General features: G+C 38.4%; 1 protein-coding gene across 1 annotated transcript in view; it reads left to right on the forward strand.

Annotated features, from left to right (window-relative positions):
- COL24A1 (collagen type XXIV alpha 1 chain) overlaps positions 1-17725 on the forward strand; it is a gene marked incomplete at its 5' end in the record, with an annotated part of 140490 nt that overhangs the window by 114081 nt on the left and 8684 nt on the right. The window contains 11 exons of the mRNA XM_009635107.2: positions 484-537; positions 1595-1648; positions 1750-1803; positions 3930-3983; positions 5614-5721; positions 8230-8337; positions 9836-9943; positions 10028-10081; positions 10372-10434; positions 11667-11720; positions 13328-13363. Coding sequence (XP_009633402.2) covers positions 484-537; positions 1595-1648; positions 1750-1803; positions 3930-3983; positions 5614-5721; positions 8230-8337; positions 9836-9943; positions 10028-10081; positions 10372-10434; positions 11667-11720; positions 13328-13363 — 747 coding nt within the window. The remainder of the gene's footprint in view (positions 1-483; positions 538-1594; positions 1649-1749; positions 1804-3929; positions 3984-5613; positions 5722-8229; positions 8338-9835; positions 9944-10027; positions 10082-10371; positions 10435-11666; positions 11721-13327; positions 13364-17725) is intronic.

Raw genomic sequence — 17725 nt, forward strand, 5'->3', positions numbered from 1 at the left:
GAACTTCCAAATTAAAGCAGATTCTGAGTACAGCAAATCATTCCATGAAAAAAACAGATTTTTCCTGTGTTGTCTTACAGAAAGCTTAAAAGAGTTTTCCTCATATGTCTTGAAAACAAATATCTTCATTTATTCGTGGAGATTTTTAATTTAGATATCTTATATATATGGGTATAAGCCTGGAGAGGTTCTACTGAGGTCAATACTCCTGTTTCATTTATGCCCATGTAAGATCTATCTTTTAGCTTCTAGTGTTGAGTTACAAAATATTTTAGACAGTGTCTACTGTTTGACTGCAATGCATTTTGTTTAGAAAAAAAATTATGTTTATTCCTTTAGAGGAGCTAACTTTAATATTTGTAATCCTCCATTCTGACTCATTGGCTGGTCTGTTTGGAGAGAAATCCCAGCTTTCTTTTTGTACTTTACTGCAGCATTATTTCAGTTCAGCTGTTATATTTTGCTCTTTGGTTTCCTCTCTAGGGTCCTAGGGGTGAACGTGGAGATAGAGGAGAACCCGGTGATGAGGGCTACAAGGTAATACCTATTGGTTTTTATTCTTTTTGTTTGAACATGGCATGCTATGCATACATGTAGAGTAATGTAGCGGAAGTATCATCTTCTCTCACAAGTGTGCAGACATGCACTTGCTGATGCCTCACTGCACTGATGAGCTCTTAGAACACACTGGAGCATCTTTCCTATGAGGAGAAGTTGAAAGAGCTGGGACTCATGAGCTGGAAAAGGGAAGGCTTGGGTGATCTTAATGTGTATAAATACCTGATGGGAGGGAATGAAGGTGAAGGAGCCAGACTTGTCTTGGTAGTGTCCAGTGTCGGGAGAGGAGGTAAAGAGCGCAAACCGAAATACATGAAATTCCTTTTGAACACAAGAAACTGCTTTTTTACTGTGAGGATGACTGAGCACCAGAACAGGCTGCCCAGAGGGGTTGTGGAGTCTCTATCCTTGGAGATACTAAACCCAACTGGACATGATCCTGGACAACCTTTTCTACCTGGCCTTGCTTGAGAAGAGGGGTTGCACTAGGTGATCTCAAGAGGTCCCTTTCAACCTGAACAATTCCGTGATTCTGTTATACTGAAAGTATTAACATTTTTCTCTGGAATTTAAGCACTATTTCTTTGTAAATCTAATCCAAATAATTATTCCTGAATTGTATTCTTTCAGCAAATACAAATTGGTTGGTAACTCATGTTAAACACTGATGCAGTGGGTTTGCTGAAATACAAAAGAGACAGTCCTTGACACGGAACATCCTGTTTGAGTTACACAGATAATACAGATAGACATAGTAATAAATCAGTGAACTGACCATGATCCATGCTCACAGAAGTGCGGAAATGTTTAAACAATATGTAATTCCCACTTGCAGTTTGGAGTAGAGAATTTAAAGAAGAAAAGCTCCCTAGGGTCTGATCTGAGGAGACCTGAGCATACTTTACCTAGGTCGTGTCAGTGAAGCTGGGGCCACCCAGCACCTCCCAAGGTGGGCTTTACAAGGAAATCTGTAGTTCACTGAGCATGACATCCTGAGCTACTTGTATTGCAATATGTTATATTTTCTGCTTCCCAGGGTCATATAGGTCTTCCAGGGCTTAGAGGACCTATTGGACAACAGGGGCCTCCAGTAAGTGTTTCCAACAAATGGGTGTTGAAAAAGCATTTTCATAATTTTCATCTGCATTCAAATGATTTTTTTAATTTATTTAACGTATGTTCTTTCCAAAGGGAGAGCCAGGTGAATTGGGAGAGCAAGGACCAAAAGGAGAAAGAGGTTCAGAAGTAAGTAGAATAAAGTAAAGCAAAACTGCACTTAATTGGAATTTGTATGTTTTTACTGTTCACTGACTATTATATAAGGCTAAAACTCAGTGTTTGGGTTTCCTTTTCATACGGGCAGGGACAATGAAAATATAGAATGGAAAATTGCATAATGATCTGGGATGGTAAATATGTGTTATATGATAGATAAGTGGTTTTACTTTGGAATGATATAAAGCATTATGAGAGGCTCTTTTGAAAACATATGAGTGATATTCAGTATTAGTCTTAAATTGAGTTCTTTGTGGCAAACTAGCTCTGGAAGACACCCAGTATTTTACTGCTCTGATCTGTAAATGAAGCCTCCTGGTACTGCACTGCACTGTGTTTTCCGAGGCACCTGGAAATAAGGAATTTGCTACAGAATAGTAGAGGAATAATGGCAAAGCAAGTAATGAAAAAGATCAAAGACTAAATCTTTTCCTTTAGAAATAATAATTCATCTTGGTAGTGTGTTGAAAATTGCCAAAAAATATTTTATCTTCTCCCATGGGGTGACTTTCTTTGGCTTTTGAGATTTCAAAATATTTAGGCCAAAGGTTTTCTTACAATACCAATTGCCATTGCAGCTTAAATAAGATATTTTGTCTGAGAAGTTTCATAGTGCAACCCTGTTAGAGTTTCAAAATTTTCTAGGTAAATACAAGAATCTGTAGTAGATTAGGAATGGGGAGCAAGAGAAAGGAAACATGATGTGGAGACATTGTCAGCATGTGCTCCAACATGAGCTCAGATATATTGCCTTTGACAAACTACTCACAGCACAGGATAAAATCAGTCATTCCTATGTCTTTGCCTTGGAAAATGTTTTCTTTGTGTTGCAAATACCCATGGATTAAAACTGCCCTTTGCAAATATGGAACCAATATCCAGCCTGGAGCAACCCAAAAGAGCCTAAAGGTTTATGCAAAAACGTTAATAGTGAAAACATGCATACAGCCTTAACTCCAGTGGCATTACTGGTACTGCTATAGCAAGCCTTACAAAGCCAATCTCATGAACTGCAGTGCTGAATCATCTGGGTTTACTTTACGTGCATTCAGAAATTTTCATGAAAACAATATAAAGTTCTTTGAATATACCCGTTCCAGCTCTGATTGGTGGATGGGTTTTTTTGCCTTTCTTAAGAAAAAGACATTAAATTAAGGAATAGAACAAAAATTTCCTGATTTTATTATATGTACACTCATTATAAAACATTTACACTTAGCTTTTTCGCTTTATTGCATGTTAGTAATATTGCAACATAGTAGTTTAACATCACTTCTGCTTTAAGAACAGTGTTTAAAATAAGTAATCCAGAAAATCTTGGAAGCTTTTTTCTACTTGAGCTATTGTAACAAGAGTTATTCTTGTCCCTGCCATCTGAGCGGGTTTATCTTTTAGAGGTAGGATAACATTTATGCCATAGATCTTTATATTCTGTGAAGAATATCCTATAAACAAAGTTCTCTGAGATGCTTTCAACCTATTCTGAGCTTTTCTTCCTTGGCGCTTGGCCTCCTGTGTCAGTAAACCACTTATGAGAAAGTTATCTGCTTTCAGTATCACTCAGTTTTCTAAGGCTAGAGATTCCTAGATCAGTCAAGACAAAAAAAACCCTCTGGTTTTAAGTAAATTTTATCTTTTGTGTACATCTTAGATAAGAAGAATGTTCCCATATGTGACAATATTGGTTTTGAGCATGCTCTTCCACATACACTCAGTGCATCTTTATTGCCTACTTTCCATGACTTCCCTTTTTAAAAGGTATGGGAAGTGCTGTAAAAGCATATTTCTGTGCACAGCTGTAGCTGATAAAGGAGAAATTGCCAGATTCACAGTGAAAAAACTTTTTATGTCTTTTGTTGTTTAAAAAGTTCTGAAAACTACACTTTACAAATTTGGGAAAGGGAAAAATACATACAATTCTATCAAAAATATATTCACTTCTACTTGAAAAACTTCCTGCTGTCTCCTGAAATGGAAATAATCAGGTCCAAAGCCAGGCAATGTGAACATGCGTACTAGAGGGGAATAATTCTCAGCTCTTCTTAGGGGACTGAGTTTAAGACATTTGTCAGTTCACAAGTATTTGTAACTTTTAGGGACCCACAGGGAAGAAAGGAGCAACGGGTCAGGCAGGCAAACCTGGAATTCCTGTAAGTAACAAAATTCTACAGTCTATCTTCAGGTTATAAACCAAAGAAAATAATAATTAATAAAACCAAAACTGAGTCATGCCAGTGGTACCAGAAAGAACCTTCTTATTACCTGGGAAGTATAAAGGAACCCCTGTGAAAACAAGGATAATTTTTGAAATTATGTTAAATTATACTGAATTAGGTACTCAGCACATGGAAGTGAAGTGCAGCTGATATAACAACAAGGTCCTTCCCACTTGTAAAGTTACTTAATTAGATCATTTTTGCATGTGGCTTATAGTCCATGTGCAAGTTAATCACATTATATTGCATAGAGCTGTACTACTGTTCGCTCCTGGCTCCCATCGGTTCTTTGAACAGGGGCAGCCTACAGAAGCCTGGATCCATATGTCCATGATGGATATGGCTGGCAGATCCCTTGAGGTTTACTCCTCTCTCTCACTTGCCTTGAGTTGAAATTTTTAATGCTTTTTCTTGAGTTACTATAGAGACACTCACTTGTATCCCTGAGGGAGAAGAAGGAGCAGGAAGCAGTAGGTGTTCTGTAAGCATAACCAAGAACAAAATCCATCAAGGCTATTTTGGGCCCCTAATAAATAATACCACACAAGCACATATTGTAAATAACTTTTACTACCTTACATAAAAACATTGTCAGCAACCAGAGAAATGCAGCTGCTTCACAGAGCTTGTACCTGCTGGGCAGAGCGCAGGAACAGCCTTTTGAAGGCAAGCAAACTGTGTGTCTTTTGTAAATACTTGGCTCTTCCCTCTGGAGAACTGCAGAGAGCGTATCATTCAGTAGACAAAGGAACAGAGAGAAAGGCAAGGATAGAGTGGGAAGGAGAAGACATTAAAACTGGACCTCAAAGAAGTCTCAAAGCACATCCCAAGTGCAAGATACTTCAGCAAGCAGAAGTTAGAAATAAGATCAAGATGGTACACTTCTTATATTCCGTATGGCTGTTGTTAACTATACTTTTTCAAATGAGATGTGTTGTAGTTAGCATATTTTAAGTTTCTAAGAAATGCATTCATACAGAGATAACTGCAGAACCCTTAAGACAGTGTATGTCAATCTAAAAGGAAATGATTGGAAAGAAAAAAATCACTGTTCCTTTGGTGGATGTGACATGAGGCTTTTCTGTGCAAGTATAGCAACGGTTAGCACAAACTTGTCTAATTAGAAGTTTGTCTGTACATTTGTAATGTACAAATTTGAATGGCATAATTTTGCAAATGTACGATACAGAGTATCATAAAATGAAAGCTGAAAATACATATGGTTGGGTTTTATATGGGGATAAATAATTTACTTTATTAGGTTTCTTTGCTTCAGTTTAAGAATCAACACTCTCAGCCATCTTCCAGGCCTGGCACATAGAGGGGTCAGCCCCATGGTTTCAGCTGAAGTTGCTCAGAGCCCACAACACAGCCAGTCTAAGGTTAATCCAATCACATTTTAAACCCAACATCCTAATTCAGAGCCCCCTCTGCAAGTATTCGTCCATGTCACTGGGTCTGTTATTATGTAGGGTTTAGGAAATACTGTGACTGAAATCTAGTTCTGTGATGGTGAAGATGAAGAGAGCCGGCAATGCTATATTTGGTTTGAATTTGTTTCAAGGGAAAACCAGGGCCAGCAGGGCAGAAAGGAGCAGTCGGCTACCCTGGACCAGAAGGTGTTCCTGGCAACCCTGGCAAGCCTGGGCTGTCAGGGAAGCCTGGCCCTAAGGTAAGTTGCTTTCCACATTGCCCCTCTTTATGTCATTTTGCATTACGAATCTTCTAATTTTCTAAGGTTAGGGTATTTAAACGGAAGGAACCATTCTCAGTTCCTTGAGCATCTTGAAAATCAGACCAATTCTTTGTTTTCTTTCTCTTTTGCTCCTGGTATTCTGGCCAGGATGTAAGGTTAGTGTAAGGGAAGTATGCTGTGAGAACTGTTTCATTAACATACAATAGTAGTAACTACAGCTAAGAGAAAATGCTTTCTTAGTGAGGGAGGCTTCACGGCTGTGTTCCTGAAAATGAGCCATAGACCCCAGCTGAGCCTGTTTCCTCTCAGACCCCGAGATAATCCCCCATTTTCCTTTTTGTCTTTGAATTTGTAACCTATGTTTCTCTACCTAAGCAATTCTGATTCATTGCCCAAAAACAGTGAAAAATAATATTAGATACCTGAGATAGCTGGGAACATTCTTGGAAACAGGTTTTTTGTCTGTCTGTGCTTTGCTGTGGGCCGAGGGCAGTGACCTGCTGGTTCAGTGAGACAGCTCTTTGCTTATTCACTCCAGAGAGGCAGCAGCAAATTCCTTTAGTTGTTGCCATCGTTGAAAGTCTGATCACTTTGATTTCAGGTACAGTATTTCTCAGTAGGTCTAGTCAGATGGACCAGTAAGTGTTATAAAAAGATACCAAGTTAGATTTGGTGTTAGGAATTAATGGAGGTGCCAAACGAGGCACCTCTGTTACAAGTATAAATTTGCCTATCTGGTTGAACAAAAAGAAAATTAAACAAGTTACCCAGAGGGTGAAGATGTTCCCTATTTGAGCCTTCTCCATTTTCAGATAATGTTCCCTTTCAGGTACTCAAAATTCTTCCGAGTTGCATTTAGGAGTATCGACCAGAAGAATTCTTACATATTTGCCTTTCCACTCAAAATGCCATCTTTCATATTGAAAAAGATTCCATTACTCTATATTAACAATATATAGTAGCATTACAATTTGTAATAAAGAGAGGCTCTTAACTGATTTTTGCCACAATGAATAAAAAGAACAGAACTGTTGCTATGTAAGTTTATCAGTCCATCAGGCTGCAAGCCACAGTACCATCTTCAAAAGCTCTGAAAATCACACTTAATATAAAAATCCTGTTTCCTATAACCCTTTTATTTCTATGAATGCTTAATGGAATGTCATATAAAATAAGAAAGTAGAAATATATATGTGTATATATTTCTACTAAATGACATCACAGAAACATTCATTTGGATGGTCGTAAATGTTCCTATTGTATTTTTAACATGTCTAAATTGGCTTAACTCCATGTACTCAGTAACACGTTTTTTCATTAAAAATAGTTGCTTTTGGTTTTTGTCTGATGTTCTCATATATTTTCATAACAAATGTTATGATCTTTCTTGATGTGGTAAAGTTATTGTATATGAATCCCTACAGAGTGTATGCAATCGTACTCATCAGTATGTCTGGTATTTATAAACACGCATGTTGAATTTTGAATGTCCCTCTGGGAAGGTAGTCTCATTTCTTTTCTTGATATGGAGTTCCTTCTTGAAAAAACTGAATACTGTGAATCTCAACTATATTTTCAGCCCATCTGTAATGAGTGAATCCCGCATCTTGTTTTCATCAGAAGGAGGTCCTTATTGTAAGCTTAGAATCCTCAGGCATCACACAACCAAATCCAAGAGCCATCTCAAGAAGTCATCTTCCATAATTAATGGAGATTAGTGCTCTCCTGCGTATTTCAAAATAGAAGTAGAAAAGAATTAAATAGGGATCAGCACTAAAGGCTATTAATCTGAACATGCAAATATTCAGGTTTGGGAAAAAATTTAGATCTCTAACATAAACTGTTCTGTATGATTCCCTGTGGGAGGTAAAAGCAGTCACTGGGGTGCCCGTGAGCGCTTCCATATATCCTTGAATGCAGAATGACTGTGGACAGAAGATTGCTTGCTATCCAGCTGGGCAACTGTTCCTATTTAGAAGGGTGCTAATAGGAAAGATGCCTTGCATAAGCCCAAAGAGGCAACTGATTCTCTTGAATGTTCTCAGAAGGCTTTCAAGGTAGGTGATCCCACACAAATGACACCATGATATATTCAGGGTAGGACAGAACAAGGTTTAAGATGCACACTGGACTGAACAACTGTGATGGGCTATGGCATGGTTAGCATTTGCTTTGCTGACAGTCAGTGACTTCTTAAACTATAATAACCTGACTCCTCAGAAAGCTCAGTCCACCCCACAGTTAAAGCGCATGTAGCTTTGTTGCCAAGTATGACAGGACTTTGCTTCTGGAGTATGAGCAGGAATCCAGATGATACAGCTGATCATTGTCTTTCCATATATATTGATGTGCTATCAATGTGTGTCCATATATACAGAAAGCATCAAGTGGCTTTGACTGATTTTATGTTATATGCCTGTTTTATCATACAATGAAAAAACAAGTTTGGCTGTTCTGCTTGTAATCAATTCTTTTTGATTTAAGGGTAATAAAGGAAACCCAGGCTTACCGGGTCTGGCAGGTTATCCTGGAGCTCAAGGTCCCAAAGGATTACCAGGCATGCCAGGGCCCATGGGAGCACCCGGACTAAAGGTACACACATGCGATCTTGTTGTTTAAGTACAGTGTTACTGATATTGCGTAGTCTCCGTACTGCATCCAGTGAGTGTGGAACCACCATGCTACTATTAATCATATGAGTAACTGAATCAAAACTTACCTGAAGGGTAAGGCTGCAAGTTGTGCTGACCTCATTTCTATAAACTGTAATTTGAAAACAAAGTTCCCATCCACCTGGATACTATTCTCAATTCCAGAAGCCATTTAAAACACTTTGTATTTATTCATCTAAAGCTTTAGGGCCAAATGATTCCTGACTTCTCTTTTCAAACTTCTGTAACTACTAGAACAGTCTGGATGATTTGAACATCTAAGCAGTCTATTAGCAGAGAAGTACTGTCATTTCAAGCCTGAGTCCCAAGGTTGAGGACTAACGAGCATATCTGGGATGTTAATTTATCATAGGACTTAAACTGTTCTCGTTCAGCCCTCTCAGAAAGAAAGAAATCTGAGAGTGCTCCATTTTCCAGGCAGTTCCAGGTGCCAGACATCAGCATATCCTCAGCTTCTACTGATACTAGTTAGACTCATTTCAGTGGTAAAAGCAGCAAAGAATGGAAACATTGCAGATAATTTTCACCATTTAAAATAGAATTTTTCATCTAAAATCATGATTTGCAGTGCTCTGAGATCTTATTGCTAAGCAGTTTTTAAAACCTTAAGTTACTTGAAAACTGGGGGAGGGAAATGCTGTCTGTCTTTGTTATCTTTTCATGGAAATATTTCAGTATAAACTTGTATTCACTATTTGTAGCATTTACTGCCAGTGCTTCCAGTCTGGATTTTACTCCTTTGTCTAGACAATGAGCTGTAGGGGGTAGTTCCTGCTCAGAAATGCTTGCAATCTGAAAAAGACAGGGAATAGATGAGGTGAAGGAAAACGGTTACCACATTCTGCAAAATAAACATTAAGAGTGGACATACTGAGTCAGGCCAAAAGTCTGTTGTTTCTAGGGCAGAAAGGTAATGCCTAGGAAAGAGCATAAGGGCCAGCCTGAACTGCAGCTCCGTAACCTCCTGAGCTAGACATGGTTTCTATGTATTTGATAGTCCTCAGATGACTTCTCTTGCATGAACTTGTCTAGTTTCCATTTGTATCAATGTAAACTTTTAGTCTTAACAGCAAGGAGTTCCACAACCATATTTGCCTTGATCAGAGGATTACTTTTTAAATTTACTTCTAACCTTCCTGTTCTGTATTTCATTTTGTGCATTTTAGTTCTTGCACTGGGAGATACCATACTGGAAATGATCCAATATGTATGGATTTTGCGTGTCAAGGAAGAGTCAAGTCACATTTGCATTTTGATGAAAGTATAATTATTGAAAGCATTCCTGATGGAAATAAAATGAATAGAGTAGGTTTATTTCTTAGCAAGAAAGCATGTTCCACACTTGTGCCAGGAAACCAATCTTTACATTTATAACTATCATAATTGTAATAAAGGATATATTATGTTCCTATTGACAGGGTGAAAAAGGGCTTCTGGGTCATCCAGGAAAGCGAGGCAAAAGAGGCCTTCCAGGATCACAAGGTGACCAAGGACGAGCAGGAGATGCTGGACTGAAAGGACAGACTGTACGTAATCACAGCTGTCAATGTAAAACAAGTAGTCCGAGAGTTACCAACGTGAAATAATAAGGATGTCTGCTCCTATTACAGGGAGAAGATGGAGATCAAGGTTTGATGGGGTTTCAAGGATTCCCAGGTCCAAAAGTATGTGCTCATTCTTTTCTGTTAGATCTTAAGCCATCTACAGAGTGAGAACAAAAGCATAGAATTAATCAGCTTTAACAATAATTTGTTCAAAATCTATCTGAACTGTTGGAACATTATAGGCAGAACTGTGTACTCCATGTCCAAAGACAAATGTTCTGGGTCAGTGCGCTTGGTATTTTCACTGTTACTGCACTGAGAAATTATCTTATTTCCAATGATTACAAGAGATTGAAACAACCGGATAGCTGATGTTCATGTTTGACTAAACTGTTCCTTTGCGTTTTCAGGGTCCTGCAGGGGACATTGGCTTAGTTGGAATTCTGGGCCCGAAAGGTCCAACAGGCCAAGTTGTAAGTGTTTCGCTCCATGAAAAACGTTGTCAGGATGGTTTGCAAATGGCACATGTTTTTAATTTAGGGAATCGTCTTTTTTCTTATTAACAAGGCCAGAACCCTCTAGCCAAACCTTTCTCTCTGACAGTATGAGTCCACTAGAAGCCCTTTGCCTGTACTGCGAGACTGCTCTGGCTCCAGCATGGGTACAGATACACAAGCAGAGCTGGGCTCTCAATCTTGAAGGAAAAAAGCAAACTCTGATGACAGTGTGGCTCTCCTAGTATCATTCCATCTACACAAGTATCCTTATCGCTGTCCTATCTTTGTCTATTGGGGTTGAACATTCTCTTTTTCTTACTGGCAACAATGCTGGTTGTATAGCTCTGTCCTACAGCAAAACAAAAAAGGGCCAAACTTTGCCCCAAAACAGTGGTGTTCAGGCCCTATTGATTAATGGGTAGTCTTTTTATAATAAATATTTTTTCTATGAGGTTACTAACTTGCATTAGCTCACTCTTCATGACACATCCTTCATGATATTCTACTACACTACTCACCAAAAATGTGGAAGCATCTTTATTTTATAATATTGGGGATATTTTATAATATTGGGGAGTGTGCATCCAGCTTCAGCATCAAGTGGAAAGGGGAGAAAGGTTGCAGCATAAAAGGCCTTACTACAAAATGTTCTTCTCTTACTGCTGCCATTGCCAACACAGAACTGAATTAGTTCAGTTAACCAGATGCACAGCAGCAGCTTCAGGGGCCTGTTCTAATAGCGCCTTTCTTTTTCTAAACATTCCTACACAAGATAAACACTGGAAATGAGCAGTTTGCTCTAAGTGAAATGGAACAGGAAAGTATCATTTTAGCAGTATTTACTGGCAGCCTTACAAGAATACTTGTGAGCAGTAATACATACAGCTCAAGATACAGCTGATTGTAGCTCAGTAAATATGTGGTCTCTGGTAATCAGAGTACTTAAGTTTCCACTGGGTTTAGTGCATCAACTTTCACATAAAAGAATGCGGGGGGGCTTTCCAAGAATAACTATTACTAATTATTGAAATAAGTACCTTGCTGATTTTGTAGCAGTGTGCACTCAGTATTTAGAAAGAGAATATCACCATGATTTTTTGGCTATTTGCCAGGGCTGCGTGCTGAGCAACTTTAAACCAGGACACATCATGAGGATTTTCCTAATTTTAAAAACATGGTGGACTAATAAATTCTTTGCTTGTTTACAGGGATATATTGGCCCTGTTGGTCAAGAAGGCCTCACAGGCCCAACTGGCAGGCCTGTAAGTTTCCCTTCTCTTTTGCATAATTTGGTTATTTCACCTACCCTTATTTTTAATAATCTGTTTTGCAACTAGCAACCTTCTCAATTTTCCATTTGCAAATAGCAGCTAGGAGGACCATCGTCATATTATACCACGCTGGTGAGCTAACGTATGTGACTCCAGCATCTGTGATACAAACAAGAAAAAAAAGTTACTAAAATAAATGACAAAAGAGTCATTGCAATGGCCTTCTGTCTAAGCACAGTATACAGAGGGCACATCTACAGGGGCAGCAGGCGAGTCAAGGTATAAAACAGCACATAGTAACTACCACCTGGATATTCTTTCTCAGCCTTAGGTCTGAGACATATGTAGAGAGTATCCACACTTGGTTTCAATGTAGTTTCTTTTTTATGTGTTGATTGGGCTAGAAGTTCCAGCATGCCCCTCTAGACATGCTGGGAGTGCCCACGAGGCCTTGCTGGGGTGTTCCAGGTGCTGGTGAGGTCCCTGTTACAACTCAAACATCTTCTTGGCCTTTCTGATGACCTTCAGTGCTCCCCAGGTTCCCTGCACTGGGGGAGCTCTGCCCTCATCCGTGTTTCCATCCCTTGTTGCACCCCCTGTGCCAGAGATAAAGCCGTGTTCTGCTAGGGCACTCTCTGGCTCATATCTGCAGACTACCCCGCCATGTAAGGTAGGTTTAGGAGCTCTTTGTACCACCCAGTTTCCTCTGTCTGATCAACGAGACTTGGAGTGAATGAGAATGTCTAAAAATTGAAGTAACAATCATTAAAATAACAGGAATGTACAATGAAAGTAATAAATACAAATATTTACAAGGGGAAATAAAGAAGGGCAATGTTCCTTGTGTAATTAGACTGTTCTTTCCACCTGTTGGGAAAAAGACAGCACTTTAAATCTTGCTGCACTCTTTTCAGTCCCACTCAAGAGGAAAACTTTACAGTTGGATATACTTGTATGAAAGGTTTTAATAGACTTCATATTGAATGTAATTGTTTGCCATTATCATTAAGAAAGCATTACAGCTAAAGATGACTTCTATGTGTTACGAAATCCTGCCATCGAGGTGCAAAATTCTTCCAGAGGAGAACTGTGAGATTATTACCATCTTCAGAAACACAGTTTAAGTGCAAAACTAGCTAAAATGCCATGGAAACAAAAAAAACAGTGTCTAATCTGACTGCCAGAGGAGAACTAATGGGGTAATAAAAGCAGATCTGTAACTGATGGATTTCTTTAATGATGGAGAGTACAGGGTTTTGTTCTTAAGGCTTAAGATGGTGAAGCACTGACCTATTACTGTGGACCAAGCTGTAGAGAGTACAGCAGATTGGCAGGGAGAACACTGACAGTTAAAATTACTGAAAAAAAACCCCATTTACAATCTGAAGAAAACAGTCAGTTTTCTACATAGAGGAGTTACAAGATGTTTTCAAGTAACTTATTTTTCAATAGCATGGAAAAATTAAATCCCTGTCTACTTCCACAGATGAGACTGGACTTTTCATGTGAGCTGTGTAACTCTTGTGGATATTAATTTGCTTATTTCAACCCTAGGCGGCTAGAAAGCATACTGGATTAACAGCTTCTCTCTCTTACAGGGACCAAGAGGTGAAAAGGGCAAGAGGGGTGAAATGGTAAGATGAAACAACTTCCGTGCTTTCATGTTTTTTGGCTGTGTAAAAAGTATTTCTGTGTTACTCTGAATGTACTCTTGCATGCTCTGAATGCCAGACAGTCGTGTTGTGCTCCTGGAGAGTGCTGGCCAAGAAAGCTGGTAGCATGAGTCAAAAGTCTGACCTTTTCTGTTCAAGGTGACTTATGCAGATATGCCCCGTGACTGTGTGCTGTCGGGCAGTGTGGCCCCTGATCATACAGCAGTCACATACTTAAAATCTGTCCCAGTTCAGATCTAAAAGAAAAATCCCTTGTCACATTTGTTGTCGATGCTGCGGTGCCTCTCAGCACACACATGTTCATACATCTGTACCATCTCGGCTAGAGAGGGAGAAGTTCAGGAGAAGCCTAGAGCTGAGGATGGGTGTCCATGAGGATGGGTGTCCATGCAACCTGTGGCAGCTGTAGCAGCAGTAGGCAGCACTCATGGGTTATGAAGTTGCGCTCTCTAATTTTTCAGTAAGAATATTACATTAGGTTTTGTGCATTAATAAATGTTGGATTTTATCTTAGAAAAAAAAAGTGTTAGAGCTAGCAATGCCTTCAGTTAATAATGGCTATGTGAAAAGCCAGTGTCAATTTATAATATTGACAGCAAATATGAATACAGTGATACCTATGACATCACTTTATATGACAGGTTTATAATTAGTTCCTTTTACAGTAACTGGCCAATGTGATCTTTTTCCTGTTGCTCTTACCCTGCCTTTGATCCCACCTCACTTAAAATCATTTTGTTTCTTTCTCTTACTGTATTTTGCTTTTAGCAGCCACCTGGGTGCAATTCCAACCTAACTGCCTTATAAAAGTTTTGAAAAATAAATCAGAAATATTAAAAATTGCTTAAAGAATTAAGGCTTGGAACTAAGTTTGCTGTAGACATCTTGGGGAACTTTCCTCTTTGATTCTAATCCTCTTGAGGCCATTCCTATCTCAGAGTAAGGGGAAAACTAGCTAGGTTCTTAATTCATACTATTAACCATCTTAACTGTCTTTTTCTCCTGTTTGTTCGTAAGAATTGCTATGACAGTATAGAGCTAAAAATGCTGACATTTAAAAAATAAAAATAAAAGCCATCCAAAATGGTGAACAAGAAACACCTGCTTCCATTATTGGTGCTGGTCTTTAAGAATTTATTTCCTAGAAAAGTTCTTGAATTTAGCAAGATTAATTATCTCCTAAGACTGTCTTCAGAATAAGAAAGTTTAATTTTAAGTCATACCCAGTGGCATTAGTTTATATTATGTAGCCAAGAAAAGGATTTATTTCCAAAGGAAATGCAAAGGAGAGAAAATAACTTTCATCCAACTACATATTCCCATCTTGACTTTATATCTTTAAAATTGATATTGGCATTCTTCCTAGAATTACAAAAAATTTAACTTTATTGTAGCAATCCAAGTTTTAGTTACAGTTTTTGTTCTGTCAGGGATACAGTGTTCATTACTAGAAAGAAATATTCTTTTATCCCCTGAAAAACAGGGAATGTAAAATCCCATCTCCTTGTTGAAGTCAGTAGTGAACCAAAGTTCAGGTCCTGTGGGCTATTTCTGGAGAAAAACTGATAGAGTCAGAAATAAGTTTGTTGAAAAATTGTAATCAAAATGATTTTTTGATTTAAAATATTCATATCACTGTGATTGAAACATTTAGAAAAATATCGAATACATTTTGGAATATTGTTTCAGAATTCTGACATTTCTGAAAGTGTGTTTTCATTGTCTTAATTTTTTTTTTTTATTTCATGACATGTCACATAATGAATTAAAGTCATAGGATAATCCAGATCATAAGGGATCTCACGACATTTCTAGACCAACCTCCTGTTTAAAAAAGGGTCAGCTCTGAGATCAGACCATGTTGCTCAGGTCTTTATTCAGTTGGGTCTTGAAAACTTCCAGGGATGGAGGTTGGATAATCTCTTTGGGCAACCTGTTCCAGTGCATGACTGGCCTCGAGGTGAAAAAAAAGATGTGATAAGGCATAATCAGTAATTTTCTATTATTATCTTTTATCTTAGAATTCCAGTCATTAATGGCAGCTACGACACTGTGTTGTGTATCAAACTATTATACTGCAGGATGTTATTAGGCTTTACCCATTCTGAGATATGGTGACAACATCAAAATGACAAAAGTGGTCAGGGAGACCTTAACATTAATTGTTTTTATTAAAAACACCTTCTGTTTCTTGGAAAATTTCAAAATTCATGGAAAATATGGAAGTCCTTGGGATTGGTCACGTTTTCAAAGTTAAGTATATGTATCTGGGCGTGTAAAATTAAGACCTTATGGTATTAGAAAAAAAACGGAGTTTGGTCCTTGAACTTCTGCACTAGCAATCAACTTGGGTGATTAAAGAGCACACTAAAGCTAACTGTCCTCCGCTTTTGTTATTATGCACTGGAATTACACTTTTCTCACTTAAAATCTAATGTGATCAAAGGGTAAATTAAGTAGATTTGTAAAGGTAATCCTGTAAATTCCAGTAAAACATTTAGCAATTAACTTAATCCACAAAAAGTGTAATTTAACCTTATTTTGCTGCTCTACGACAGAAAGAACATTTGTAACATCTCTACAGGATTTTCAACACGCTGTGCAGTCTTGTGGTAGTTTATAAAGGCTTGTAAAGGTAATTGATATAGCCCTGTGAAGTTTTAATGAATTTAAGAAATGTAATATCCCCCCAAAGTGGTTTACTGTAGTTAACAGATAACATTAAATATTTACCTTTTTTTCACGGGGGTTTTATTGGGAAGGAAACAGTGAATCAAGACAAATCACATTCCTCGTTTGCAAAATACTTCAAGTTCATTGAAACAGTACAAGTTTTGATTGTTTAAATATTCAGTTCTATCTCAGAAACCACTACAAATTTGAACTCTTCTCGTCCCGAGACTTTTGGAGTCTTAAAATTATGACACATGCCAAGAACACAGAATGTTAACTGAAGCATTCAGTCATCTGAAAAATCCACTGGAATGTCTAAATCTCAGCACCCAGAACAAGGACATCTATTCATCAGAGAGCAGTGGTTACTTGGGACAAACTGTTGAACACTTTGGCTTTGCCTTGACATGGTATTTACATAATAAAGTCCTGACCCAAGATAAACAAGTATGTCCTTACACCTTCAAATTCATTTCTCGAGTTTCTTTTTCACACTTTCTCTTTCATTTTGTACTAAACATACTTCACCAAGCATGATCATACAGGTCAGTAATATATTCACATGGGATTGAAGGCATCCTGCAGCAGCCTAACAGCACCTCAGTTGCTGATCGGATTAATTAAATGTGGAGGTCAGCCCTCTCAGCTGGCATACAGCAGGGTAGCTCTGTGAAACCCAGTGGATTTGCAACAGCTTGAGGGACTACCCCAAAACAGCGAATGTCATATCTGCAAACTCCTCTCTCATCAGTTTTGTAATAATGAATAGCAACAATAATATTTAAGAGTGATAGGATTTCAAAGAAAATTTCAAGCTGGACGATAATCAAACTCAGAAGAGTAAAGAGAAGGTACTTGCTACAGAACCCACAGGGTTTTCTATATTACTGTATATGCTAAAAAGACTATTCTTTGATTTCCATTTTCCAACATCAATCATTAATTTCTTTACAAAACATTGGTAAATGTTTACCTAAATGATGGCTTAGAGTCCCTTCTGTAAGTGGATGAAACATAAACGAATAGGTCAGGATGCATCAGCTGAAAAGCTGACAGTCCCTAGAGCTTTTGCCATTAAAGTAAGCTTAGTTAAGTATCAGAAGACCCTGAACACCCAGAAATTGCTTCAGTTTTGATTCTCCCCTATTCTACAAAGAACATGTATAAAACACGGGTCTTGGTCTCAAAAGTTATTTGTGTTCTCTCAACATAGTCTTATTGGTATTGATCTGGCACTAGGAGTTTCATGATGGCCCCAGCTTTTCACGCCGTTCGTAATCCAGCAGGTGATGTGCAGGCATGCTTAATCTGGGCAGCTCTGGAGGTCATTGTAACCCCCGACAGATCCGTTCCCCAGCAGCTACCATGAGCTCCGCCTTACAACTATGTCTAGAGGTAGTAAGAAAAGCGGTTGGTCTTCTCCTAAAAATTGACAAATTTGGACCCTCAGTGACTTAAGTATGAAATCACTCCTGTCTGCTTGGAGATCCTTTTTTTAAATATACATGAATCAACATAAGATTGAATCTGGCCTTTCTTTAACCATTTCCAGCTGCCTTTGCTGGTGGCAGCTTGAAGCACAGCCCAAGTTCAGCAGCTGTAGCGTGCAGTGACACTCATGCAGCTCTGGCTGTGAAATCTCACAGCAGG

Source organism: Egretta garzetta, unplaced genomic scaffold (assembly GCF_000687185.1).
Source record: "Egretta garzetta isolate BGI_Z169 unplaced genomic scaffold, ASM68718v1 scaffold43, whole genome shotgun sequence".
Taxonomy (NCBI): domain Eukaryota; kingdom Metazoa; phylum Chordata; class Aves; order Pelecaniformes; family Ardeidae; genus Egretta; species Egretta garzetta.